The following is a 27,686-nucleotide window of genomic DNA, read 5'->3' as shown; positions in this document are numbered from 1 at the left end:
GTTGAAAAATGTGGAAATGGTGGAAGTTTGAAAAATGGCCACTTCATTTTGAATGGCGAAAAATGTCCCGGAAAACCTGGAATTTGGGGAAATCTGGGAATTTTTGGAATTTGTTAAGGGAAAGCCCGCGATTCCTGAATAGGCTGAACAGTTTGAAGTTGGAACGGTTTGAATCAGATGAAAAATGTGGAAATTGTGGAACTTTGAAAATGTCCCATTCATTTCAATGGAATTTCGGGAAAAGAGGGATTTTTTTGGAAAATGGTAAACAACTTGAATAGTCTGGTGTTGAAAATTTTCAATTCGGTCGAGAAATGTTGAAGTAGTGACATGTTGAATTGAGAAATGGTATTATGAAATTCCTGGAATTTCGGGAAAACCGGGAATTTTTCCAGTTAAAAAAACAACTTGTTTTTTTTGTCCTGATTAAGAGGAATTTTTGACGGTTGAAATGCGTTGAAAAATGTGGAAGGAGTAGTCGCCAGAAAAAAGAGTGGAAAAGGAGCTTTGGAAAAGCAGGAATTCTGTAAAATCCTGGAATTTTTTGGAACTTGGAAAAAGAGAAGTTTAAATTTGCAGAATAGTGGAATATGTTGAAGGTGGAATGGTTTGAATAGGTTAAATAATGTGGAAATGGTGGAAGTTTGAAAAATGGCCAATTCATTTTGAATGGGGAAAATGGAAAAAAAAAAAGGAATTATGGGAAATGCGGGATTTTCTTTTAGAATTGTTGAAGTAGAGCACACAATTCCTGAACAGGCTGAATATTTGGAAGTTGGAACAGTTTGAATCAGATGAAAAATGTGGAACTTTGAAGAATGTCCCACTGATTACAATGGGAATTTTGGGAAAAGAGGGAATTTTTTTGAAAATGGTAAAAAAAACTTGAATAGTCTGGTGTTGAACATTTTAAAATCGGTCGAGAAATGTTGAAGTAGTAACATGTTGAATTGAGAAATAGTATTACGGAATTCCTGGAATTTCAGGAAAAACTGGAATTTTTCCAGTTAAAAAACAACTTTGTTTTTTGTCCTGTTTAAGAGAATTTTTGACGGTGGAACGGTTGAAATGCGTTGAAAAAAGTGGAAGGAGTTGTCGCCAAAAAAAGGGTGTAAATAGGGCTTTGGAAAAGCAGGAATTCTGTGAATTTTGTGAATTTGGAAAATGACAGTTTGAATTTCCAGGATGGTGGAATGTGTTGAAGGTGGAATGGTTTGAATAGGTTGAAAAATGTGGAAATGGTGGAAGTTTAAAAAATGGCCACTTCATTTTGAATGGGAAAAAAGTCCAGGAAAACCTGGAATTCTGGGAAATCTGGGAATTTTTGGAATTTTTCAAGGGAAAGCCCGCGATTCCCGAATAGGCTGAACAGTTTGAAGTTGGAACGGTTTGAATCGGATGAAAAATTTAGAAATTGTGGAACTTTGAAGAATGTCCCATTGATTTCAATGGGAATTTCGGGAAAAGAGGGATTTTTTTGGAAAATGGTAAAAAAAAAACTTGAATAGGCTGGTGTTGAAAATTTTCAAATCGGTGCAGAAATGTTGAAGTAGTGACATGTTGAATTGAGAAATGGTATTACGGAATTCGTGGAATTTGGGGAAAAACGGGAATTTTTCATGTTAAAAATAAACTTCAGTTTTTTTGTCCTGATTAAGAGGAATTTTTGACGGTGGAACGGTTGAAATGCGTTAAAATGTGGGAGGAGTAGTCGCCAGAAAAAATGGTGTAAATAGGGATTTGGAAAAGCAGGAATTTTGGAAAATCCTAGAATTTTTTTGAACTTGGAAAAAGGGAAGTTTGAATTTCCAGAATGTGTTGAAGGTGGAATGGTTTGAATAGGTTGAAAAATGTGGAAATGGTGGAAGTTTGAAAAATGGCCAATTCATTTTGAATGGGGAAAAAATGTCCCGGAAATCTGGGAATTTTTGGAATTTGCCAAGGGAAAACCCACGATTCCCAAATAGGCTGAAGTTGGAACGGTTTGAATCAGATGGAAATTGTGGAACTTTGAAGAATGTCCCATTCATTTCAATGGGAATTTCAGGAAAAGAGGGAATTTTTTTGAAAATGGTAAAAAACTTGAATAGTCTGGTGTTGAACATTTTCAAATGGGTCGAGAAATGTTGGAGTAACATGTTGAATTGAGAAATGGTATTACGGAATTTCGGGAAAACCGGGAATTTTTCCAGTTCAAAAAACAACTTTGTTTTTTTGTCATGATTAAGAGGAATGTTTGATGGTTGAAAATTGTTGAAAAATGTGGAAGGAGTAGTCGCCAGAAAAAAGAGTGGAATTAGGGCTTTGGAAAACCAGGAATTCTGTAAAATCCTGGAATTTTCTGAACTTGGAAAAATGATCATTTGAATTTCCAGGATGGTGGAATGTGTTGAAGGTGGAATGGTTTGAATAGGTTGAAAAATGGCCAATTCATTTTGAATGGGGAAAATGTAAATAAACAAAAAAAGGAATTATGGGAAATACGGGAATGTTTTTTTTAGAATTGTTGAAGTACAGCAGACAATTCCCAAACAGGCTGAATATTTTGAAGTTGGAACGGTTTGAATCAGATAAAATAAGTGGAAATTGTGGAATTTTGAAGAATGTCCCATTGATTTCAATGGGAATTCCCGGAAAAGAGGGATTTTTTTTAAAATTGGTAAAAAAACTTGAATAGTCTGGTGTTAAACATTTTCAAATGGGTCGAGAAATGTTGAAGTAATAACATGTTGAATTGAGAAATGGTATTACGGAATTCCTGGAATTTCGGGAATTTTTCCAGTTCAATAAACAACTTCGTTTTTTTGTCCTGATTAAGAGGATTTGTTGACGGTGGAACGGTTCAAATGCGCTGAAAAATATGTCGCCAGAAAAAAGGGTGGAAATAGGGCTTTGGAAAAGCAGGAATTCTGGAAAATCCTGGAATTTTTTGGAACTTGGGAAAAAGAGAAGTTTGAATTTCCAGAAAGGTGGAATGGTGTGAATAGGTTAAAAAATTTGGAAATGGGAAAAAAGTCCAGGAAAACCTGGAATTCTGGGAAATCTGGGAATTTTTGGAATTTGTCAAGGGAAAGCCTGCGATTCCCGAATAGGCTGAACAGTTTGAAGTTTGAACGGTTTTAATCAGATGAAAAATGTGGAAATTGTGGAACTTTGAAGAATGTCTCATTGATTTCAATGGGAATTTCGGGAGAAGAGGGATTTTTTTTGAAAATGGTAAAAAACTTGAATAGTCTGGTGTTGAAAATTTTCAAATCGGTCGAGAAATGTTGAAGTAGTGACATGTTGACTGGAGAAATGGTATTACGGAATTCCTGGAATTTCGGGAAAAACTGGAATTTTTTCCAGTTCAAAAAACAACTGTTTTTTGTCCTGATTAAGAGGAATGTTTGGAAGGTGGAATGGTTGAAAAATGTGGAAGGAGTAGTCGCCAGAAAAAAGGGTGTACATAGGGCTTTGGAAAAGCAAGAATTTTGGAAATTCCTGGAATGTTTTTGAACTTGGAAAAAAAGAAGTTTGAATTTCCAGAATGTTGGAACATATTGAAGGTGGAATGGTTTGTAAGGTTGAAAAATGTGGAAATGGTGGAAGTTTAAAAAATGGTCAATTCATTTTGAATTGAAAAAAAGTTCCTGGAATTCTGGGAATTTTTGGAATGTGTCAAGAGAAAGCCTGCGATTCCCGAATAAGCTGAACAGTTTGAAGTTGGAAGGTTTTGAATCAGATGAAAAATGTGGAAATTGTGGAACTTTGAAGAATGTCTCATTGATTTCAATGGGAGTTTCGGGAAAAGAGGGATTTTTTTTGAAAATGGTAAAAAACTTTTTTTTTTTTTTTCAAATCGGTGGAGAAATGTTGAAGTAGTAACATGTTGAATTGAGAAATGGTATTACGGAATTGCTGGAATTTTGGGAAAACCGGGAATTTTTCCAGCTAAAAAAACAACTTGTTTTTTTTGTCCTGATTAAGAGGAATTTTTTTGACGGGGGAAAAAAGGGGGTAAATAGGGCTTTGGAAAACCTGGAAGTCTGGAAAATCCTGGAATTTTTTGGAACTTGGAAAAAAAGAAGTTTGAATTTCCAGAAGGTAGAATGGTTTGAATAGGTTGAAAAATGTGGAAATGATTGAAGTTTGAAAAATGGGCAATTCATTTTGAATGGGAAAAAATGTTTCGTAAAACCTTGGAATTTGTCAAGGGAAAGCCCACGATTCCTGAATAGGCTGAACAGTTTGAAGTTGGAACGGTTTGAATCAAATGAAACATTTGGAAATCATGGAACTTTGAAGAATGTCCCATTTTTTTGGAAAATGGTAAAAAAAACTTGAATAGTCTGGTGTTGAAAATGTTCAAATTGGTCGAGAAATGTTGAAGTAGTGACATGTTGAATTGAGAAATGGTATTACGGAATTCCTGGAATTTCGGAAAAACCGGGATTTTTTTTGTCCTGATTAAGAGGAATTTTTGACGGTGAAACGGTTGAAATGCGTTGAAAAATGTCGGAGGAGTAGTCGCCAGAAAAAATTGTGTAAATAGGGCTTTGGAAAAGCAGGAATTTTGGAAAATCCTGGAATTTTTTTGAACTTGGAAAAAGAGAAGTTTGAATTTCCAGAATGTGTTGAAGGTGGAATGGTTTGAATAGGTTGAAAAATGTGGAAATGGTGGAAATTTAAAAAATGGCCAATTCATTTTGAATGGGTAAAATGCAAAAAAAAATAAGGAATTGTGGGAAATCCAGGAATTTCTTTTAGAATTGTTGAAGTAGAGCACACAATTCCTGAACAGACTGAATATTTTGAAGTTGGAACAGTTTGAATCAAATGAAAAATGTGGAAATTGTGTTACTTTGAAGAATGTCCCATTGATTTCAATGGGAAAAGAGGGAATTTTTTTGAAAATGGTAAAAAAAACAACTTAGTCTGGTGTTGAAAACTTTCAAATGGGTCGAGAAATGTTGAAGTAGTGACATGTTGAATTGAGAAATGGTATCATGGAATTCCTGGAATTTCGGGAATTTTTCCAGTTCAATAAACGACTTTGTTTTTTTGTCCTGATTAAGAGGATTTGTTGACGGTGGAACGGTTCAAATGCGCTGAAAAATATGTCGCCAGAAAAAAGGGTGGAAATAGGGCTTTGGAAAAGCAGGAATTCTGGAAAATCCTGGAATTTTTTTGAACTTGGGAAAAAGAGAAGTTTGAATTTCCAGAAAGGTGGAATGGTGTGAATAGGTTAAAAAATGTGGAAATGGGAAAAAAGTCCAGGAAAACCTGGAAATCTGGGAATTTTTGGAATTTGTCAAGGGAAAGCCCGCGATTCCCGAATAGGCTGAACAGTTTGAAGTTTGAACGGTTTTAATCAGATGAAAAATGTGGAAATTGTGGAACTTTGAAGAATGTCCCATTGATTTCAATGGGACTTTGGGAAAAGAGGGATTTTTTTGGAAAATGGTAAAAAACTTGAATAGTCTGGTGTTGAACATTTTCAAATCGGTCGAGAAATGTTGAAGTAGTGACATGTTGAATTGAGAAATGGTATTACGGAATTTCGGGAAAAACTGGAATTTTTTCCAGTTCAAAAAACAACTGTTTTTTGTCCTGATTAAGAGGAATGTTTGGAAGGTGGAATGCGTTGAAAAATGTGGAAGGAGTAGTCGCCAGAAAAAAGGGTGTACATAGGGCTTTGGAAAAGCAAGAATTCTGGAATGTTTTTGAACTTGGAAAAAAAGAAGTTTGAATTTCCAGAATGTTGGAATGTGTTGAAGGTGGAATGCTTTGAATAGGTTGAAAAATGTGGAAATGGTGGAAGTTTAAAAAATGGCCAATTCATTTTGAATGGAAAAAATGTCCCTGAAAACCTGGAATTCTGGGAAATCTGGGAATTTTTGGAATGTGTCAAGGGAAAGCCCGCGATTCCCGAATAGGCTGAACAGTTTGAAGTTGGAAGGGTTTGAATCAGATGAAAAATGTGGAAATTGTGGAACTTTGAAGAATGTCCCATTGATTACAATGGGAATTTTGGGAAAAGAGGGATCTTTTTTGAAAATTGTAAAAAACTTTTTTTTTTCCCCAAATCGGTGGAGAAATGTTGAAGTAGTAATATGTTTAATTGAGAAATAGTATTATGGAATTCCTGGAATTTTGGGAAAACCGGGAATTTTTCCAGTTAAAAAAACAACTTGGTTTTTTTGTCCTGATTAAGAGGAATTTTTTGACGGGGGATAAAAGGGGGTAAATAGGGCTTTGGAAAAGCAGGGAGTCTGGAAAATCCTGGAATTTTTTTGAACTTGGAAAAAAAGAAGTTTGAATTTCCAGAAGGTAGAATGGTTTGAATAGGTTGAAAAATGTGGAAATGGTTGAAGTTTGAAAAATGGGCAATTCATTTTGAATGGGGAAAAAATGTTTTGTAAAACCTTGGAATTTGTCAAGGGAAAGCCCACGATTCCTGAATAGGCTGAACAGTTTGAATCAAATGAAACATTTGGAAATCGTGGAACTTTGAAGAATGTCCCATTTTTTGGGAAAATGGTAAAAAACTTGAATAGTCTGGTGTTGAAAATGTTCAAATTGGTCGAGAAATGTTGAAGTAGTGACATGTTGAATTGAGAAATGGTATTACGGAATTCCTGGAATTTCGGAAAAACCGGGATTTTTTTTGTCCTGATTAAGAGGAATTTTTGACGGTTGAAATGCGTTGAAAAATGTGGGAGGAGTAGTCGCCAGAAAAAATGGTGTAAATAGGGCTTTGGAAAAGCAGGAATTTTGGAAAATCCTGGAATTTTTTTGAACTTGGAAAAAGAGAAGTTTAAATTTCCAGAATGTGTTGAAGGTGGTTTGAATAGGTTGAAAAATGTGGAAATGGTGGAAATTAAAAAAATGGCCAATTCATTTTGAATGGGTAAAATGCAAAAAAAAATAAGGAATTGTGGGAAATCCAGGAATTTCTTTTAGAATTGTTGAAGTAGAGCACACAATTCCTGAACAGACTGAATATTTTGAAGTTGGAACAGTTTGAATCAAATGAAAAATGTGGAAATTGTGTTACTTTGAAGAATGTCCCATTGATTTCAATGGGAAAAAAGGGAATTTTTTTGAAAATGGTAAAAAAAAACACTTAGTCTGGTGTTGAAAACTTTCAAATGGGTCGAGAAATGTTGAAGTAGTAACATGTTGAATTGAGAAATGGTATTATGGAATTCCTGGAATTTCGGGAATTTTTCCAGTTCAATAAACGACTTTGTTTTTTTGTCCTGATTAAGAGGATTTGTTGACGGTGGAACGGTTAGAATGCGCTGAAAAATATGTCGCCAGAAAAAAGGGTGGAAATAGGGCTTTGGAAAAGCAGGAATTCTGGAAAATCCTGGAATTTTTTTGAACTTGGGAAAAAGAGAAGTTTGAATTTCCAGAAAGGTGGAATGGTGTGAATAGGTTGAAAAATGTGGAAATGGTGGGAATTTAAAAAATGGCCAATTCATTTTGAATGGGAAAAAAGTCCAGGAAAACCTGGAATTCTGGGAAATCTGGGAATTTTTGGAATTTGTCAAGGGAAAGCACACAATTCCTGAACAGGCTGAATATTTTGAAGTTGGAACGGTTTGAATCAGATGAAAAATGTGGAAATTGTGGAACTTTGAAGAATGTCTCATTGATTTCAATGGGAATTTCGGGAGAAGAGGGATTTTTTTTGAAAATGGTAAAAAAACTTGAATAGTCTGGTGTTGAAAATTTTCAAATCGGTCGAGAAATGTTGAAGTAGTGACATGTTGAATTGAGAAATGGTATTACGGAATTCCTGGAATTTCGGGGAAAACTGGAATTTTTTCCAGTTCAAAAAACAACTGTTTTTTGTCCTGATTAATGTTTGGAAGGTGGAATGGTTGAAAAATGTGGAAGGAGTAGTCGCCAGAAAAAAGGGTGTACATAGGGCTTTGGAAAAGCAAGAATTCTGGAAATTCCTGGAATGTTTTTGAACTTGGAAAAAAAGAAGTTTGAATTTCCAGAATGTTGGAACATATTGAAGGTGGAATGGTTTGTAAGGTTGAAAAATGTGGAAATGGTGGAAGTTTAAAAAATGGCCAATTCATTTTGAATTGAAAAAAAATTCCTGAAAACCTGGAATTCTGGGAATTTTTGGAATGTGTCAAGAGAAAGCCTGCGATTCCCGAATAAGCTGAACAGTTTGAAGTTGGAAGGGTTTGAATCAGATGAAAAATGTGGAAATTGTGGAACTTTGAAGAATGTCCCATTGATTAAATGGGAATTTTGGGAAAAGAGGGATCTTTTTTGAAAATTGTAAAAAAAACTTTTTTTTTCTTCCCCAAATCGGTGGAGAAATGTTGAAGTAGTGACATGTTGAATTGAGAAATGGTATTACGGAATTCCTGGAATTTTGGAAAAACCAGGATTTTTTTTGTCCTTATTAAGAGGAATTTTTGACGGTGGAACGGTTGAAATGCGTTGAAAAATGTGGGAGGAGTAGTCGCCAGAAAAAAGGGTGGAAATAGGGCTTTGGAAAAGCAGGAATTCTGGAAAATCCTGGAATATTTTTGAACATAGAAAAAGAGAAGTTTAAATTTCCAGAATGGTGTTGAAGGTGAAATGGTTTGAATAGGTTGAAAAATGTGGAAATGGTGGAAGTTTGAAAAATGGTCAATTCATTTTGAATGGGGAAAATGTAAAAAAAAAAAAAAAAAAAAAAAAAAAAAGGATTTATGGGAAATGCGGGATTTTTTTTTTTAGAATTGTTGAAGTAGAGCACACAATTCCTGAACAGACTGAATATTTTGAAGTTGGAACAGTTTGAATCAGATGAAAAATGTGGAAATTGTGTTACTTTGAAGAATGTCCCATTGAAAAAATGAATTTTTTTGAAAATGGTAAAAAAAAAACTTAGTCTGGTGTTGAAAACTTTCAAATGGGTCCAGAAATGTTGAAGTAGTAACATGTTGAATTGAGAAATGGTATTATGGAATTCCTGGAATTTCGGGAATTTTTCCAGTTCAATAAACGACTTTGTTTTTTTTGTCCTGATTAAGAGGATTTGTTGACGGTGGAACGGTTCAAATGCGCTGAAAAATATGTCGCCAGAAAAAAGGGTGGAAATAGGGCTTTGGAAAAGCAGGAATTCTGGAAAATCCTGGAATTTTTTTGAACTTGGGGAAAAAGAGAAGTTTGAATTTCCAGAAGGTAGAATGGTTTGAATGGGTTGAAAAATGTGGAAATGATTGAAGTTTGAAAAATGGGCAATTCATTTTGAATGGGGAAAAAAGTCCCGGAAAACCTGGAATTCTGGGAATTTTTGGAATTTGTCAAAGGAAAGCCCGCGATTCCCGAATAGGCTGAACAGTTTGAAGTTGGAACGGTTTGAATCAGATGAAAAATGTGGAAATTGTGTAACTTTGAAGAATGTCTCATTGATTTCAATGGGAATTTCGGGAAAAGAGGGATTTTTTTTGAAAATGGTAAAAAACTTTTTTTTTTTTTTTCAAATCGGTGGAGAAATGTTGAAGTAGTAATATGTTGAATTGAGAAATAGTATTATGGAATTCCTGGAATTTTTGGAAAACCGGGAATTTTTCCAGCTAAAAAAACAACTTGGTTTTTTTGTCCTGATTAAGAGGAATTTTTTGACGGGGGAAAAAAGGCGGTAAATAGGGCTTTGGAAAAGCAGGGAGTCTGGAAAATCCTGGAATTTTTTTGAACTTGGAAAAAAAGAAGTTTGAATAGGTTGAAAAAATGTGGAAATGGTTGAAGTTTGAAAAATGGGCAATTCATTTTGAATGGGGAAAAAATGTTTCGTAAAACCTTGGAATTTTGGGAAATCTGGGAATTTTTCAAGGGAAAGCCTGCGATTCCTGAATAGGGTGAACAGTTTGATGTTGGAAGGGTTTGAATCGGGTGAAAATGTGGAAGGTAGAGCGCGTCAAACTCTGGAGAAGAATAAGAAGAATAAGTTTAAATAGATGAATTTGAGTGTATGTGTGTGAAAGTTTGGAGCATTCACACAATAAAATTACTTATGTTGTGTGCACTTAAAACATGTTAATGCATTAATAGAGAAATAAAATCAATGTTATGTGTGACAGTAACATGTAATGTGTGCTAAGAGGTGTGTGTGCTTGCAGACGAGAGACAAGGCACCCTGCGGCTCAGCAACCTGACCAGGAGCATGTCTGGCAAGTACATGTGCAGAGCCAGCAACACGGCCGGCTCTGACAGCTGCTCCATCAACCTGGAGGTTATCACCTGTGTGTGCACGCCACTCACACGCCAACATGGACGCCCAGTCGCCGTGAATAACACCCGGCCTGTCTTGTCCTTTGGCAGCTTCCAACGCCGGCGTGATTGCGGCCGCCACCCTCGGGTCCATGGTGGGACTGGTCGCCATGGCGATCTTCCTCATATTCCTTCTGAGGAGGAGGCGGGACACCGAGGAGGAAACGGCCAATGAGATCAAGTAAGAGAGGACTAATGTGGCGTCTATTTGGAGTCAAAAGTGTCTAAATCAGGAAAAAAAAAAAAAAGTTGATTTTGGAACTGGAAAAATTCCCGGTTTTCCTGAGTTTCCAGGAATTCCATAATACCATTTCTCAATTCAACATGTTATTACTTCAAAATTTCTCGACCGCTTTGAACATTTTCAACACCAGACTATTCAAGTTTTTTACCATTTTCCAAAAAAATCCCTCTTTTCCCGAAATTCCCATTGTAATCAATGGGACATTCTTCAAAGTTCCACAATTTCCACATTTTTCATCTGACTCAAACTGTTCCAACTTCAAAATATTCAGCCTGTTCAGGAATTGTGTGCTCTACTTCAACAATTCTAAAAAAAAATTCCCAGATTTCCCATAATTCCTTTTTTGGGGCATGTTTCCCCATTTAAAATGAATTGGCCATTTTTTAAACTTCCACCATTTCCAAATTTTTCAACCTATTCAAACCATTCCACCTTCAACACATTCCACCATCCTGGAAATTCAAACTACCCTTTTTCCAAGTTCCAAAAAATTCCCGAAATTCCCTAATACCATTTACTACTTCAACATTTCTTGCCCGATTTAAACAATTCTAACACCAACCAATTCAGCTCATTTACTACTTCGACATTTCTCAACCCATTTGAACATTTTCAACACCAGACTATTCAAGTTTTTTACCATTTTCAAAAAAATTCCCTCTTTTCCTGAAATTTCAATGGGACATTCTTCAAAGTTCCACAATTTCCACATTTTTCATCTGATTCAAACTGTTCCAACTTCAAAATATTCAGCCTGTTCAGGAATTGTGTGCTCTACTTCAACAATTCTAAAAAATGTTTCCCAGATTTCCCATAATTCCTTTTTTTGGGGCATTTTCCCCATTTAAAATGAATTGGCCATTTTTCAACCTTCCACCATTTCCCCATTTTTCAACCTATTCAAAGCATCCCACCTTCAACACATTCCACCATCCTTGAAATTCAAACTATCATTTTCCAAGTTCAAAAAAATTCCAGGATTTTACGGAATTCCTGCTTTTCCAAAGCCCTATTTCCACCCTGTTTTCTGGCGACGACTCCTTCCCTGTTTTTCAACGCATTTCTCTGTCACAAACAACAAGTATGTGCTCCAATCACTATGTCACAATCAAATAAGAGTTGTAGAAATGGGGAAAATGCCCCAAAAAAAGGAATTATGGGAAATCTGGGGGAAAAAAAATTGAATTGTTGAAGTAGAGCACACAATTCCTGAACAGGCTGAATATTTTGAAGTTGGAACAGTTTGAATCAGATGAAAAATGTGGAAATTGTGGAACTTTGAAGAATGTCCCATTGATTACAATGGGAATTTCGGGAAAAGAGGGAATTTTTTGGAAAATGGTAAAAAAAAACTTGAATAGTCTGGTGTTGAAAATGTTCAAAGCGGTCGAGAAATTTTGAAGTAATAACATGTTGAATTGAGAAATGGTATTATGGAATTCCTGGAAACTCAGGAAAACCGGGAATTTTTCCAGTTCCAAAATCAACTCTTTTTTTTTTTTTTCCTGATTTAGAGGATTTTTTGACGGTGGAACGGTTGAAATGCTTTGAAAAATGTGGGAGGAGTAGTTGCCAGAAAAAAGGGTGGAAATAGGGCTTTGGAAAAGCAGGAATTCCGGAAAATCCTGGAGTTTTTTTGAACTTGGAAAATGATAGTTTGAATTTCCAGGATGGTAGAATGTGTTGAAGGTGGAATGGTTTGAAAGGTTGAAAAATGTGGAAATGGTGGAAGTTTGAAAAATGGCAAATTCATTTTAAATGGGGAAAATGCCCCAAAAAAGGAATTATGGGAAATCTGGGGAAATTTTTTTTAGAATTGTTGAAGTAGAGCACACAATTCCTGAACAGGCTGAATATTTTGAAGTTGGAACAGTTTGAGTCAGATGAAAAATGTGGAAATTGTGGAACTTTGAAGAATGTCCCATTGATTACAATGGGAATTTCGGGAAAAGAGGGAATTTTTTGGAAAATGGTAAAAAACTTGAAAAGTCTGGTGTTGAAAATGTTCAAAGCGGTCGAGAAATTTTGAAGTAATAACATGTTGAATTGAGAAATGGTATTATGGAATTCCTGGAAACTCAGGAAAACCGGGAATTTTTCCAGTTCCAAAATCAACTCTTTTTTTTTTTTCCTGATTTAGAGGATTTTTTGACGGTGGAACGGTTGAAATGCTTTGAAAAATGTGGGAGGAGTAGTTGCCAGAAAAAAGGGTGGAAATAGGGCTTTGGAAAAGCAGGAATTCCGGAAAATCCTGGAGTTTTTTTGAACTTGGAAAATGATAGTTTGAATTTCCAGGATGGTGGAATGTGTTGAAGGTGGAATGGTTTGAATAGGTTGAAAAATGTGGAAATGGTGGAAGTTTGAAAAATGGCCAATTCATTTTAAATGGGGAAAATGCCCCAAAAAAAGGAATTATGGGAAATCTGGGGAAAAAAATTTAGAATTGTTGAAGTAGAGCACACAATTCCTGAACAGGCTGAATATTTTGAAGTTGGAACAGTTTGAATCAGATGAAAAATGTGGAAATTGTGGAACTTTGAAGGATGTCCCATTGAAATTTCGGGAAAAGAGGGAATTTTTTTGAAAATGGTAAAAAACTTGAATAGTCTGGTGTTGAAAATGTTCAAATGGGTTGAGAAATGTCGAAGTAGTAAATGAGCTGAATTGGTTGGTGTTGGAATTGTTTAAATCGGGCAAGAAATGTTGAAGTAGTAAATGGTATTGGGGAATTTCGGGAATTTTTTGGAATTTGGAATAAGGGTAGTTTTAATTTCCATGATGGTGGAATGTGTTGAAGGTGGAATGGGTTGAATAGGTTGAAAAATGTGGAAATGGTGGAAGTTTAAAAAATGGCCAATTTATTTTGAATGGGGAAAATGCAAAAAAAAAAGGAATTATGGGAAATCCGGGATTTTTTTGAAGTTATATTTTGAAGTTGGAACAGTTTCAATCAGATGAAAAATGTGGAAATTGTGGAACTTTGAAGAATGCCCCATTGATTTCAATGGGAATTTCGGGAAAAGAGGACATTTTTTTGAAAATGATAAAAAACTTGAAGTCTGGTGTTGAAAATGTTCAAATGGGTCGAGAAATGTTGAAGTAATAACATGTTGAATTGAGAAATGGTATTACGTAATTCCTGGAAAACCGGGAATTTTTCCAGTTATAAAAATAACTTAGTTTTTTGTCCTGATTAAGAGGATTTTTTGACGGTGGAACGGTTGAAATGCGTTGAAAAACATGGGAGGAGTAGTCGCCAGAAAAAAGGGTGGAAATAGGGCTTTGGAAAAGCAGGAATTCTGGAAAATCCTGGAGTTTTTTTGAACTTGGAAAATGATAGTTTGAATTTCCAGGATGGTGGAATGTGTTGAAGGTGGAATGGTTTGAATAGGTTGAAAAATGTGGAAATGGTGGAAGTTTGAAAAATGGCCAATTCATTTTAAATGGGGAAAATGCCCCAAAAAAAGGAATTATGGGAAATCTGGGGGGAAAAAATTTAGAATTGTTGAAGTAGAGCACACAATTCCTGAACAGGCTGAATATTTTGAAGTTGGAACAGTTTGAATCAGATGAAAAATGTGGAAATTGTGGAACTTTGAAGAATGTCCCATTGATTACAATGGGAATTTCGGGAAAAGAGGGAATTTTTTGGAAAATGGTAAAAAAAAACTTGAATAGTCTGGTGTTGAAAATGTTCAAAGCGGTCGAGAAATTTTGAAGTAATAACATGTTGAATTGAGAAATGGTATTATGGAATTCCTGGAAACTCAGGAAAACCGGGAATTTTTCCAGTTCCAAAATCAACTTTGTTTTTTTTTCCTGATTTAGAGGATTTTTTGACGGTGGAACGGTTGAAATGCTTTGAAAAATGTGGGAGGAGGAGTTGCCAGAAAAAAGGGTGGAAATAGGGCTTTGGAAAAGCAGGAATTCTGGAAAATCCTGGAATTTTTTTGAACTTGGAAAATGATAGTTTGAATTTCCAGGATGGTGGAATGTGTTGAAGGTGGAATGGTTTGAATAGGTTGAAAAATGTGGAAATGGTGGAAGTTTGAAAAATGGCCAATTCATTTTAAATGGGGAAAATGCCCCAAAAAAAGGAATTATGGGAAATCTGGGAAACAAATTTTAGAATTGTTGAATTAGAGCACACAATTCCTGAACAGGCTGAATATTTTGAAGTTGGAACAGTTTGAATCAGATGAAAAATGTGGAAATTGTGGAACTTTGAAGAATGTCCTATTGATTACAATGGGAATTTCGGGAAAAGAGGGAATTTTTTGGAAAATGTTAAAAAACTTGAATAGTCTGGTGTTGAAAATGTTCAAAGCGGTCGAGAAATTTTGAAGTAATAACATGTTGAATTGAGAAATGGTATTATGGAATTCCTGGAAATTCAGGAAAACCGGGAATTTTTCCAGTTCCAAAATCAACTTTGTTTTTTTTTCCTGATTTAGAGGATTTTCCACATACTTGTTGTTTGTGACAGAGTGATTGGAGCACATACTTGTTGTTTGTGACAGAGTGATTGGAGCACATACTTGTTTGTGACAGAGTGATTGGAGCACATACTTGTTTGTGACAGAGTGATTGGAGCACATACTTGTTGTTTGTGACAGAGTGATTGGCATACTTGCCAACCTTGAGACCTCCGATTTCGGGAGGTGGGGTTTGGGGGTTGGGGGGCGTGGTTAAGATATATATATATATATAAGAAATACTTGACTTTCAGTGAATTCTAGCAATATATATATTTTATTACATATATATATATATATATATATAAATAAAAGAAATACTTGAATTTCAGTGTTCATTTATTTACACATATACACACACATAACACTCATCTACTCATTGTTGAGTTAAGGGTTGAATTGTCCATCCTTGTTCTATTCTCTGTCACTATTTCAGAACACACACATTATACAAATATACATTATAAAATCAATAAGAAAACGGGAGCTCTAATTTGGGAGTCTGAATTAGGATCAGAAGTCCCTATATAAACATTGCGCACTCACGTCGCCTTTTTGTATTGATTACTGCAGCTGTGCACTGGATTCATTCACAAATACAAACTACAACTCACAAACACTTTAGAGTTAGGTTCCACCATCAGAATGTGTACTTCAACTTATAAAGATCACATGGATATTATTCAGTGAGTTGATTCACCAAAACTAACCTGTTATACAGGAGGAAAAAGCACACAGGACGATTCAATTGTTCACAGACTGGTCGCGCTCATCAGAATGACAAGACACTTCCGGTCTGCAGGTGATAGCATTCAATTGGGAAGAAACGCCCTACTGCCCCCTACTGACCAATGTGAATACTGATAAATGTGTAATGACAGCTCCAAAAACGAATTCAAACCACAAAATAAAATAAATAAATCAACACAAAAATGTGACACATTATGGGTGGGTCACATATGCATGTACAGTAGATGGCAGTATTGTCCTGTTTAAAAGTGTCACAACATTGCTGTTTACGGATGTTGTGACAATGAAAAAAGGAGGATTACCTCCAAATTCTTCAGGACAAGCTAAAATCATCAGCGCGGAGGTTGGGTCTTGGGCGCAGTTGGGTGTTCCGACAGGACAATGACCCCAAACACACCTCAAAAGTGGTAAAGGAATGGCAAAATCAGACTAAAATGAAGGTTTTAGAATGGCCTTCCCAAAGTCCTGACTTAAACGTGTGGACAATGCTGAAGAAACAAGTCCATGTCAGAAAAACCAACACTTTTAGCTGAACTGCACCAATTTTGTCAAGAGGAGTGGTCAAAAATTCAAGCAGAAGCTTGTGGATGGCTACCAAAAGTGCCTTATTGCAGGTAAACTTGCCAAGGGACATTTTTTACCACTTTTGAGGTCATTGTCCTGTTGGAACACCCAACTGCGCCCAAGACCCAACCTCCGGGCTGATGATTTTAGCTTGTCCTGAAGAATTTGGAGGTAATCCTCCTTTTTCATTGTCCCATTTACTCTCTGTAAAGCAGCAGTTCCATTGGCAGCAAAACAGGCCCAGAGCATAATACTACCACCACCATGCTTGACGGTAGGCATGGTGTTTTGTTTCATCTGACATCACATGGACAAAGACCAGACCTTCTGGAGGAAAGTTCTGTGGTCAAATGAAACAAAAATGGAGCTGTTTGGCCACAATACCCAGCAATATGTTTGGAGGAGAAAAGGTGAGGCTTTTAATCCCAGGAACACCAGACCTACCGTCAAGCATGGTGGTGGTAGTATTATGCTCTGGGCCTGTTTTGCTGCCAATGGAACTGCTGCTTTACAGAGAGTAAATGGGACTATGAAAAAAGGAGGATTACCTCCAAATTCTTCAGGACAAGCTAAAATCATCAGCCCGGAGGTTGGGTCTTGGGCGCAGTTGGGTGTTCCAACAGGACAATGACCCCAAACACACCTCAAAAGTGGTAAAAAAAAATGTCCCTTGGCAAGTTTCACTGCAATAATAATAATAAATAATTATTAAAATAAAATAAATAATATTATTAAAAATTATTAAAATAAAATAAATAATAAAAAATGTCCCTTGGCAAGTTTCACTGCAATAATAATAATAAATAATTATTAAAATAAAATAAATAATATTATTAAAAATTATTAAAATAAAATAAATAATAAAAAATGTCCCTTGGCAAGTTTCACTGCAATAATAATAATAAATAATTATTAAAATAAAATAAATAATAGTATTAAAAATTATTAAAATAAAATAAATAATAAAAATTGTCCCTTGGCAAGTTTCACTGCAATAATAATAATACATAATTATTAAAATAAAATAAATAATATTATTAAAAATTATTAAAATAAAATAAATAATAAAAAATGTCCCTTGGCAAGTTTCACTGCAATAATAATAATAAATAATTATTAAAATAAAATAAATAATAGTATTAAAAATTATTAAAATAAAATAAATAATAAAAAATGTCCCTTGGCAAGTTTCACTGCAATAATAATAATAAATAATTATTAAAATAAAATAAATAATATTATTAAAAATTATTAAAATAAAATAAATAATAAAAAATGTCCCTTGGCAAGTTTCACTGCAATAATAATAATAAATAATTATTAAAATAAAATAAATAATAGTATTAAAAATTATTAAAATAAAATAAATAATAAAAAATGTCCCTTGGCAAGTTTCACTGCAATAATAATAATAAATAATTATTAAAATAAAATAAATAATAGTATTAAAAATTATTAAAATAAAATAAATAATAAAAAATGTCCCTTGGCAAGTTTCACTGCAATAATAATAATCAATAATTATTAAAATAAAATAAATAATATTATTAAAAATTATTAAAATCTAGAACTCCCAAACTTTTCCTATTATTTCCTTGCAAATAAACTACAATATATATTAAAATGGATCAATCCCACTTTATTAGATAGTTTATGGTTAGAGATTGAACAATCACTTAGCCAGGAGATCCCAATTTCTAACTTGCCCTTTATTAGCCAAATTCTCCGAAAACACAACTGCTTTAAAAGTATTAATATACGCACTACCTTAACAGCTTGGTGGGAGTTTTTGATAATAACTGGGTCCCCGCTCACTCCATGCCAATTTACGCCTATTTGGAATAATCCTGATTTTCTTTTAAACAAGAAGCCATTGAACTTTCCAACATGGTATGATAAGGGAGTCGGATGCCTTGGGGATATCATCAATGCAAACAGTTTTATCTCTTTTAAAAGTTTAATAACACAATATGCAATCAATCCTAATAAATTTCTAGAATATATACAAATCAAATCTGTAATCAGCGCAAGATTCAACAAAACAACATGGGAAACTAATCCTACGACCGTTAAATTCTTCAAAACATCTGCCCCCAAAGCTTTATCCAAATTATATGCTCTCTTATCAAAAATAGATAACACAATAAGTATTCCAACTTCTAAATGGCACTCAGACGTATCAACAAGCTGTGACCCAGAATTCTGGAAACAAATATGCCTCAATACTACTCGTTTGATTAAGAATCCAAATGTACGACTGATTCAGCTCAAAATACTTTACAGAATACATTACACCGGTCTAAGAATGTATAAAATGGGTTTAGCTGACTCTAACATCTGTGTACACTGCTCAGATAATAAGATAGATAATTACTTGCATTCAATGTGGTCCTGTGCTCCCGTGAGTAACTTTTGGCTTGGAGTGTGCGAGAACCTATCATTAGCGTTAGAGATTCCTATTCCCATCTCCCCCGCACTCTGCCTGTTGGGTGATCTCTCCGCAACTGATCTTGATATAAACAAAACATACCTCCTTATAAATGCGTTGGGCATCGCCAAGAAAACTATTCTCATAAATTGGAAATCAAAAAATAATTTATGTATAAACCTTTACAAAAACATTTTATTAGATTATGTAGTTATGGAAAGAATGTCTGCTGAATCAAACCAACAACTGACAGAATTCCGATCTCTTTGGGCACCGCTAATTAATTTTCTGACCTGACTCCCTTGGGGGCCGGGGCTGGGGCTCTGTCCCGGGGGTCTTGCTCCGTGGGTGGGGGGTCCTGGGTGCCGGGGGGGCCGTGTGCCGCGGGGTCGGGGGGCCTGGGGTGTGTTTCCTGGTTCCGGCCTGGCGGGCCGATCCGTGGGTGGTCTGGTGGCTGGGGGTGGGTGGAGGTGCCTAGGCGGGTGTTGGGGTGCGGGTGGGGCTGTGGGCGGCCGCCTTGGGTTGGTTGGGGGGGCTGTCCCTCCCGTGGGTGGTTGGGCGGGGGGTTGCGCCCGTGGGGCTGGGGTCTTGCCGCTGTCGGGCGGGGGTCGGCTCGTGCCCCGCTGGCTCCGGTTGTCCGTGGGCTTCCTCCTTCCCCTGGGGCGCGGGGCGGGGTCTGCCCGGGGTCGCCCTGCGCTGCGGCTGTGCGGGCCTGCCTGGTGCCGGGTTGGGGGGACTGCTTGCCTCCCTTGTTGGGGCCCCGGCGGTGCTGCCCGACTGCCCTGCGGGAGTCCCCCTCCTGTGTTTTACTCTGCCCTTATTTTTTTATTAATTTTATTTATTTATTTTAATTTATTTTATGTGTATATATATATATATATATGTATGTATGTATGTGTATGTATGTATATGTATGTATGTATATATGTATGTATGTATGAATGTATGTATGTATGTATGTATATATGTATGTGTATGTATGTGTATATATATATATGTATGTGTGTATGTATATATATATATATATATATATATATATATATAATTATTATTATTATTATTATTATTATTATTATTATTATTATTTATTTATTTATTTATTTTTAATCTATTTAATATATTTAACTTATTCTGTTAAATTATATATGGGTACGCGTGTATGTGGGTGTGTGTACGTTTGTATATATGTATGGTGAAATCTGTGTGTATGTATGTAGGTACATATGTATGTGTCGCTGCCCCGGTGTGTATTGCTGATCGCGGCGCCGGGTCTGCTGAGGTGCCGTGGCATGCCGGCTGTGGACGCAGGGCTGGGCCCTTATGGCTTTTTGCCGGATGGGATGCCTGGTGGGTGGTGGGCGGGGGGGGCCTGGACGTGCGGGAGGGGCTGCGGGGTTTGGTGGCGTTGGGCACTGTTGGCGACCAGGCCTCTTGTTTATTTTTATTTATTTTATTTTATTTAAAGGCTTTATTTTTTTTTTTTATTTTTTTTTTTTTATTTATTTATTTTTTTTTTTTATTATTTTTTTTTTGTGTGTGTTGTGTATGTATGTGTTTGTGTATATGTGGGCTTATGTATATGTGTGTGGGTGTATTAATGTGTATATATGTGTGGATGTGTATGTTTATATGTATATGCATACGTGTGGAAATGTGTGTATGTGTATGTATATGTATATGCATATATGTATGTGTGTATGTATGTGTATATGAATGTGTAGGTGTGTGCATGGGTGTGGATGTCCGGTGGCTCAATTGGCCTGGCTGTGGATGAGTTGGGGTAGGTGGGTTGGTGGCCTCGGTGGTAGCCGGGGGTGTGCGTTGTTGTGGTTTACGGGGTCGGTCGCTTTTTTGTTTTGGTTTCGGCGGCCGCGGGTGTTTATGCTGCGGACGGGCGGTGGTGGTGATGGTTGCTGCGGTGATACCAGCGGTTGGCATCGCTGTGTTGGGTTGGAGTGGTTGGGGGACTGTGGCTGGTGTCTGTGCGCTTGTGGGGTTGTGGGGATGGCTGGCGTTGGCTTGCCGGCTGGTTTGGGGGCTGGCAGGCGGACGGGATGCATTGGCTTCTTCCCCCGTTGGGGGGCTCCTTCCCCTGGCCGGGACTCGTATGGGCACGTTGCTGTGTGGATGGCCGGGATGCGGTGTTTGCATTGGGCGTGGGGGCTGTGCGGTTTCTCTGCGTTTGGTTGCCGGTATGGGCTCTGCAGGGTTGGGTTGGGGCGGGCGGGGGCTGGCTTTGTTTGGCGGGGGGAGGGGCTCGCGTGGCGTCACGTTAAAGTGGTCTGGTGTGGGTCACGGGCTGTGGCGGCCTCCTGGCCGTAGTTCCTGGTTGTCGGCCGCGTGGACTGGGGGGATGTCCGGGCCCTCTACTCCTCCTACTTATAGCGCACACAGTCACACATATATAGGACTTTGGGGATTGTCCTGCGGGGAGGCATGGCGGGGGGTTGAGGATGCCTCCAATGGGGCTCCAGTCCTCCTTTCTTGTCCCCTGCTCGTCCATCCCTCAATCTTAGCTGCATATTAGACACTTAGGATTTGGGGGGCTTGGTTTGGTTGGGACCCACCATGACCTTGATGTCCCCCAATTTTAATCGCATTATTAGTTCCCACAAGCATACATATCTCACTCACGCTACAGTACACACATCAATAGGGACTGGAGGTCGGCTGTAACGGCTGACCTCCTAATTTTAACTACACAGTAGACACTCTGGGGGCCTTGTACACATGCATGGGGGGTTTGGGGTTCGGCGCACCCCTCATTGCCTCGTCGGCCGGCGGGGACTGCGGTCTGGTGGCCTGCCAGGCTTTTATTCATTTATTATTGTTATATATATATTTTTAATTTTTAATGTATTTATTATTTTTATTTTTATTATTACTCATTTTTATTTTATTTTATTTTTTAAATTTTATTTTTTATTTTATTTTTTTATTTTTATTTTATTTCATTTTTTTTTAATCTTATTATTTATTTGTGTGTGGCGTCGCGCGGGTCTCACTTCCTGTTGGATGGGGTCCGTGCCCGTGTGGCCCGACCTTGCGCTGTGGGGTCTCTGTTGGTGACTTGGTGTGGTGGCGGCGCAGCCCCCGTGTCTGGTCTGGATGCTGTGTCCCGGTTGTTTGGGCGGTGGTGTGTTTGTGCGGGTTTGGGTTGGGGTGGGGGGCCTTTTGGTTGGGGGGGTTGTTGGTGTCTCTTGTTTGCGTGTTGGCGTTCGGGCTGACCGGCGGGCTGGCGCCGGCTGGTCTCCGTGGCCCTGGTGGCGTGTGGTTGCTGGTCGCAGTTTTTCTTTGATCGCTTTAATTTGATTGGCTGGTGCTGGCTGTCTGGGGTTATTGCGGCTGCTGTTTCTGCTGCCGTTTGTTTGTGGTGTGGGCGCCCGTGGCTGCTGGGTCTGGTGCAGGGGTGTGGCTGATGTTGTGACTGGTGGCAGCGCGCGCGCGTGATGGCTGTCGGGGCTGACGAACTGTGTATATGTATGTATATGTGTGTGTATGTATGTATGTTTATATATGTGTATGTGTACATATGTGTATGTATATGTATATATGTGTATGTGTGGGTATGTATACGTGTATGTGTGTATGTGTATGTGTATGTGTGTATGTATGTATGTATGTATATTTCTGGGGGTACGCTCTGGGCCTGCCTGTCAGACGGGGGTCGACGCCTCAGGCTACTGCATCCGAACTGCGTGTCTGGAGCTCCTGGGTCCCGCTGTCCATCCCTTCCGGGTGCCCGTCTTGGTTGGGGCCTGTTGGACCTAGTCCCTGCGTCTATTGTGGTAGCTTGGTGCTGCAAGGTATTCCGAGGTGCTGCGAGTCGGCCAGTTGCTGGGGTAGTGACCTTGTTTGTCAGCATGTCTGTGATCTTCTTTTAATTCTTTTTTTTTTTTTAATTAATTAATTAATTTATTTATTTATTTTTAAAATATATTTTATTAATATTATTTTTTAATTTTTCCCCTCCCTCAGGGGGGGGGCTCGGCGGGGCGGTTGCTGGTTGTTCCATCTCCATCGTTGGGGTCCCTGCGGGTGGGGTGGGTGGTTCCCGTGGCCCTGTGCCTGGGTGGTCCTGCGGCGGCCGGTTTGGGTGGGGTGGCCGGGGGCTGGCCTCGCCGCGCTCTCCGGGGGTGGGGGGTGGGCTCGTGGGGGCCCGGTTGCCGGTGGGGCGGGGGCGGTCTTCCCGTCCGGTTGCGGGGAGTCTCTGGGTCCTTCGGGCGGGGCGTCTCGCCTTTCTGCCCGTGTGGGGTGTGGTCTCTCGCTGGCTTGGGGTCTGGCTGTCCCCTGCTTTTCTCGTGCCCTGTCCTCCGCCGGGTGCGTCTGTCTGCGGCCTGCTGCTGGCCCTTGTGGGCGGTACGGTGGGTCGGGCTCTGGGGTTCCTGTCGCTGGCCGGCTTGGCTGCGTGGGGGCGGTGGTCCCTGGTTCCCTGGGCACCACGCCTCCTGTTTGTGGGTTGGGCTCTCGGGGGTGATGGGGCCGTGCTCTGGCTCCCACGCACTCTGGGAGTCGAATGTATTGTACATGCAAATTCACGTATGCTCACATACGTACATAGGTACCTACGCTCCCACATACATACACAAATACAGTACATATTTACCTACCTAATGTTCGTACATCCACACGCACATTCAATATACAAACATACACATACTGTACATATACATTCACTGTACAAACACATATACACATTCTGTACATATACATTCATTGTACAAACACATATACACATTCTGTACATATACAAGTACATATGCATACTTACACTCATGCACATAATCACGTTTCATCAAACATATATTAACATTGTTGCCCTAGGGTAAACTGGGTGTAACACATGGCACACTGACAAAGCTTAACCTATTGTGACTATAACAATCTACAAGGTTAATGTAGGTTGCTTCTCTTTCTCCCCCTCCATTTTTCTGCATTCTTTCGTATCTCAAGTTATCATTACGTATATGTATTGTTGTATTTAAACAACTGTATTGTTGATAATAAAGGTAAATTATTGGTATTGTTCATTATCAATAGCGCTATTTCTATTGGTATTTGTATTGATCCATTTGTAGTGTAATAATGCTCATTGTCATTTCTGTATTATTTTTTATTTTTCGCTAACTGCTTATTTGCTATTACTTTTACCATCATATTTGTACATGTCATATTTGCTGATGTTGCTCTATTGTTGTTGTTGTTGTTGTTTGCTGTTGTTGTTTTTGTCTCTCTGTCTAATCCCCCTCTTGTCCCCACAATTTCCCCCTCTGTCTTCTTTTTTTTTTCTCTTTCTATCCCCTCCTGCTCCGGCCCGGCTGCACTAAATGATAATATAAATACATTTAATAAAGTCAAATACAAATAAGGCAACAAGAGAAGTATCCTACACTTCTCTTTTGTAAAGTAAATCTGAACAGCCGACATGGGCATCTACATCAACTATATGATTTGCCTGAGAAGCTGGACAGGACAAAAAAAAAAAAAAAAAAAAAAAAAAAAAAAAAAAATTATTAAAATAAAATAAATAATAAAAAATGTCCCTTGGCAAGTTTCACTGCAATAATAATAATAAATAATTATTAAAATAAAATAAATAATATTATTAAAAATTATTAAAATAAAATAAATAATAAAAAATGTCCCTTGGCAAGTTTCACTGCAATAAGGCACTTTTGGTAGCCATCCACAAGCTTCTGCTTGAATGTTTGACCACTCCTCTTGACAACATTTTCTGAGATGAACTTGTTTCTTCAGCATTGTCCAGAAGACAGCCATGACATGATGTTCTTTAGAGTGTATGTAAAGTTTTGATGGCGACTGTATACGATGTTGGGCAACCTTCTCCTTCCAGGGAGGACGCCCAGGCCCCAAAGCGAGTGTCCTGGGCAAAGAGCAACACGGGTTCAGACATCGTGTCCAAAAACGGCACGTTGTCGTCCATCGCCACCAGCCCTCGCCCCGGGGATCATCACCACCACCACCACCACCACCACCGTCAGCCCAACTTCCACTACCCCTACACCCCGTCCTCCACCACGGACACGGGCTCCGTCATCAACGCCTACCAGCTGCGACCCGGCGAGGCCACCACCCTGCAGGGACTCCCGGGCTACAACGTGGGCGGGACCCCGTCGCGTAAACACAAGCGGCCCCCAAGCGCAAACGGAGCCCCTCCCCAGGTCCTCCGCGGCCCCCTGGTGGCCGTGCCCGACCGGACTGAAGGGGCTCAGCCTCAGATGCCGCCCCCCTTCACGGTGTCCCCGCAGGCCAGCGCGTCTACGCTGACCCGGGCGGGTACGGTGGCCGTCATGGTGCCTGCTCACAGCCAAGCAGGCTCCCTGGTGTAGCGCTGCGAGTTTGGAACATTTGCCTTGTTGAAGGAAACCATTTCAAAGCTTGTTTGTGCTTCTTTTGCTGACTCTGCACATTTTCTTTTTCTACAGACGTTTGTTTCGAACACTTGTTGTACAAACCCCGTTTCCATGAGTTGGGAAATTGTGTTAGATGTAAATATAAACGGAATACAATGATTTGCAAATCCTTTTCAACCCATATTCAGTTGAATATGCTACAAAGACAACATATTTGATGTTCAAACTCATTTTATATTATATATATTCAAACTCATTTTATATTATATTATATTATATTATTATATTATAATATTATATATATATATATAAATATATATATATATATATATAAAAATTATTAATTATATTATATTATTATTATATTATATTATATATATTATATATATATATTATATATTTCATATTCAGTTGAATATGCTACAAAGACAACATATTTGATGTTCAAACTCATTTTATATTATATATATTCAAACTCATTTTATATTATATATATTATATTATATTATATTATTATATTATAATATTATATATAAATATATATATATATATATATTATTAATTATATTATATTATATTATATTATATTATTATATTATATTATATATATTATATATTTCATATTCAGTTGAATATGCTACAAAGACAACATATTTGATGTTCAAACTCATTTTATATTATATATATTCAAACTCATTTTATATTATATTATATTATATTATTATATTATAATATTATATATATATATATAAATATATATATATATATATATATAAAAATTATTAATTATATTATATTATTATTATATTATATTATATATATTATATATATATATTATATATTTCATATTCAGTTGAATATGCTACAAAGACAACATATTTGATGTTCAAACTCATTTTATATTATATATATTCAAACTCATTTTATATTATATATATTATATTATATTATATTATTATATTATAATATTATATATAAATATATATATATATATATATTATTAATTATATTATATTATATTATATTATATTATTATATTATATTATATATATTATATATTTCATATTCAGTTGAATATGCTACAAAGACAACATATTTGATGTTCAAACTCATTTTTGCAAATAATAATTAACTTAGAATTTCATGGCTGCAACACGTGCCAAAGTAGTTGGGAAAGGGCATGTTCACCACTGTGTTACATGGCCTTTCCTTTTAACAACACTCAGTAAACGTTTGGGAACTGAGGAGACACATTTTTGAAGCTTCTCAGGTGGAATTCTTTCCCATTCTTGCTTGATGTACAGCTTAAGTTGTTCAACAGTCCGGGGGTCTCCGTTGTGCTATTTTAGGCTTCATAATGCGCCACACATTTTCAATGGGAGACAGGTCTGGACTGCAGGCGGGCCAGTCTAGTACCCGCACTCTTTTACTATGAAGCCACGTTGATGTAACACGTGGCTTGGCATTGTCTTGCTGAAATAAGCAGGGGCGTCCATGGTAATGTTGCTTGGATGGCAACAAATGTTGCTCCAAAACCTGTATGTACCTTTCAGCATTAATGGTGCCTTCACAGATGTGTAAGTTACCCATGTCTTGGCCACTAATACACCCCCATACCATCACACATGCTGGCTTTTACACTTTGCGCCTATAACAATCCGGATGGTTCTTTTCCTCTTTGGTCCGGAGGACACGACGTCCACAGTTTCCAAAAAACAATTTGAAATGTGGACTCGTCAGACCACAGAACACTTTTCCACTTTGCATCATTAGATTAGCTCAGGCCCAGTGAAGCCGACTGCGTTTCTGGGTGTTGTTGATAAACGGTTTTCGCCTTGCATAGGAGAGTTTTAACTTGCACTTACAGATGTAGCGACCAACTGTAGTTACTGACAGTGGGTTTCTGAAGTGTTCCTGAGCCCATGTGGTGATATCCTTTACACACTGTTGTCGCTTGTTGATGCAGTACAGCCTGAGGGATGGAAGGTCACGGGCTTAGCTGCTTACGTGCAGTGATTTCTCCAGATTCTCTGAACCCTTTGATGATATTACGGACCGTAGATGGTGAAATCCCTAAATTCCTTGCAATAGCTGGTCGAGAAAGGTTGTTCTTAAACTGTTCAACAATTTGCTCACGCATTTGTTGACAAAGTGGTGACCCTCGCCCCATCCTTGTTTGTGAATGACTGAGCATTTCATGGAATCTACTTTTATACCCAATCATGGCACCCACCTGTTCCCAATTTGCCTGCACACCTGTGGGATGTTCCAAATAAGTGTTTGATGAGCATTCCTCAACTTTATCAGTCTTTTTTGCCACCTTTCCCAACTTCTTTGTCACGTGTTGCTGGCATCAAATTCTAAAGTTAATGATTATTTGCAAAAAAAAAAAAAGTTTATAAGTTTGAACATCAAATATGTTGTCTTTGTAGCATATTCAACTGAATATGGGTTGAAAGTGATTTGCAAATATTTCGTTTATATTTACATCTAACACCATTTCCCAACTCATATGGCAACGGGGTTTGTATTTAAAAAGGCACAGCATCCAACATCCGTTAGTTTCCCCCCCCATCGGTCAT

At 37.7% G+C, this 27,686-nt stretch overlaps 1 protein-coding gene across 3 annotated transcripts in view; it reads left to right on the top strand.

Moving 5' to 3' along the window:
- The window catches only part of esamb (endothelial cell adhesion molecule b), a 302,835-nt gene extending 277,576 nt beyond the window's left edge, over positions 1-25,259 (top strand). For all 3 annotated transcript variants that reach the window (XM_072915025.1, XM_061973192.1, XM_061973191.1), the window contains exons 5-7: positions 10,119-10,241; positions 10,321-10,450; positions 24,585-25,259. In XM_072915025.1, the coding sequence (XP_072771126.1) occupies positions 10,119-10,241; positions 10,321-10,450; positions 24,585-25,080 (749 nt within the window). In that variant the 3' untranslated portion in view covers positions 25,081-25,259. The remainder of the gene's footprint in view (positions 1-10,118; positions 10,242-10,320; positions 10,451-24,584) is intronic.
- Positions 25,260-27,686: the final 2,427 nt, after the last annotated feature.

Source organism: Nerophis lumbriciformis, linkage group LG17 (assembly GCF_033978685.3).
Source record: "Nerophis lumbriciformis linkage group LG17, RoL_Nlum_v2.1, whole genome shotgun sequence".
Taxonomy (NCBI): domain Eukaryota; kingdom Metazoa; phylum Chordata; class Actinopteri; order Syngnathiformes; family Syngnathidae; genus Nerophis; species Nerophis lumbriciformis.
Note: the sequence above shows the minus strand (reverse complement) of the source record. Positions and strands in the feature narration are given on the sequence as shown.